Here is a 1,769-nt window from a genome sequence, read left to right on the forward strand (position 1 = left end):
ATAACATTCTTCATATATTTGCAAGGCTGCTTTGCTATTGTGATTGTATCAAATACACGTGACTTTATATTTTTGAATTTTTGACTCGTTATCGGTCAAATTTTGTGGTGAAAAAGCCCCTTTTGTTAAAGAAAGATATACCATGAAAAAAATTAGAAGTTATCAATGATCTATTTTATTTTTGTTCATATGGGTGTTTCTAACATCTAACATCTGCCCTGTATCGTATACTCTTATTTGTTAAGCCGTGTTTCCTAACCACATTCGATTGGATTTTGACATCACACGGACTAATACGCATTGAAATCTCTCATTACCTATCTCGAGAAGAACAAAAGCGCGGATCAAGATCGAGTACTGAAAAAAAAGCAACGAATATTGAATATGTTATAAGTCCACACGAGGTGGAGAAGGTGTATTCCTACAAACGGGGCATGTCCCTTTCAACTTAAGCCACTCATCGATACACTCAGCATGGAAGCAATGCCTACACTCGGGAATGCATCTGACTATCTCCTTAACATTGTATTCCGACAGGCATATGGAGCATGCGGCATCTTCATGTCCGGGAAGGCGTTTGCTTTCCCCTAGAGCCACTTTTGTGTAGGACTCTATGGTCAACTGGTCAAGACCTATGACCGTACCGCCATGTGGAACCATGGCGGTCTCTGGTGTCACTGCGGTGACATTCCGTGTTGCATTTCTTGCAACCCACGTGGCTACTCTTCTGTAGTCCCTCCATATATAATATGCCATCGCTATAGACGCTGCTATGGCCGGTAGAGCTAGAGCTATCGACACGATTATCAAAGCTATTGTCATTTTTTTATTGCCTGAAAACGTAAATTTCAATTAGTGAGATAGGGTCATAGGGTCACAAGGTCACGTTCATTTCAGAACCAATAATATGATTATTGAAAAAGATTTGTCTTACCCTTTTCGGTATTTTCGAAGCATGCAATCTCTTGCATAGTGGTATTTGTGTAACCACAAGTCCCACCCTCTTCTATACACTCTTGACAATTAGGATTATCCCATGTCAAAGATATATCCATATTTAGGTCAGATGTAAGCCCTTCTTGATCTTGATACCACGATATTGGGCTCCGTATAGAACCGATGATCTCACAATCCGTGCGCTTAGCCATCGCGGTACCAAAACTCACAGAAGAAGTAGCTAAAGTTGAATATGTAGAATTGGTTAGACAACCAACAGTGATGTAACGCGACATCGTGACCTCAACCGGGCAGCGCAAAATCGTGTAGTTTCGACTTGGAGAACCCGAAAAAGGTGAACCCGATAGGTCCAAAGTCAAACGGCGAGCAGCAGAACAGCCAGACGGGTCATAAATTTGGATAACTTGAGATCGGTAATCAATGGTTCTGACCGAAAAATTTCCTGAATTCGGGAGGTTGAGTACCAAGTTTCCTTGTTTGTTACACCATAGATTAAAGCCCGGATAACCACATACGTCGGGTTGTTGGCCTATCACACGAAAAGGGAACCGAATTGAGTATGCACTCGAGCCACAATAGGAAATCGGGCAGTCGTATGATGATGCTAATGAAGTATGAAGGTGTAAGATTAGGGTCAGGATTATGAGGTGAAGGAAGATATTGAGATCTTCCATTGATGTTCATTCTAAGGATGGAAAGAGAAGATTAATGTGTATAATATAAACATCAACACATCATTGTATTGTACTAACTATTAAACAACACATTTGACTTTTTTAAGGTCAAATGTTTCTGGCCTTTTGAACCTATTA

At 40.5% G+C, this 1,769-nt stretch overlaps 1 protein-coding gene across 1 annotated transcript; it reads right to left on the bottom strand.

Moving 5' to 3' along the window:
- Nucleotides 1-358: 358 nt before the first annotated feature.
- Nucleotides 359-1,667, bottom strand: LOC118492502 (putative RING-H2 finger protein ATL21A). The gene is made up of 2 exons (XM_035990627.1): nucleotides 935-1,667; nucleotides 359-833 (listed from the first exon to the last, which is right to left on the bottom strand). The coding sequence occupies exons 1-2, from the start codon at nucleotides 1,629-1,631 to the stop codon at nucleotides 388-390; spliced, it is 1,143 nt and encodes a 380-aa protein (XP_035846520.1). The 5' UTR covers nucleotides 1,632-1,667; the 3' UTR covers nucleotides 359-387.
- Nucleotides 1,668-1,769: the final 102 nt, after the last annotated feature.

Source organism: Helianthus annuus, chromosome 5, assembly GCF_002127325.2.
Source record: "Helianthus annuus cultivar XRQ/B chromosome 5, HanXRQr2.0-SUNRISE, whole genome shotgun sequence".
Taxonomy (NCBI): domain Eukaryota; kingdom Viridiplantae; phylum Streptophyta; class Magnoliopsida; order Asterales; family Asteraceae; genus Helianthus; species Helianthus annuus.

What these genes read in the sequence shown, in the direction of transcription:
- LOC118492502 (XM_035990627.1), bottom strand. Translation starts at nt 1,631, where the DNA reads ATGGAAGATCTCAATATCTTCCTTCACCTCATAATCCTGACCCTAATC. An exon ending in CTTCGAAAATACCGAAAAGG is followed by an intron (nt 834 to 934) that starts GTAAGACAAATC and finishes TTACGTTTTCAG; the next exon opens with GCAATAAAAAAATGACAATA.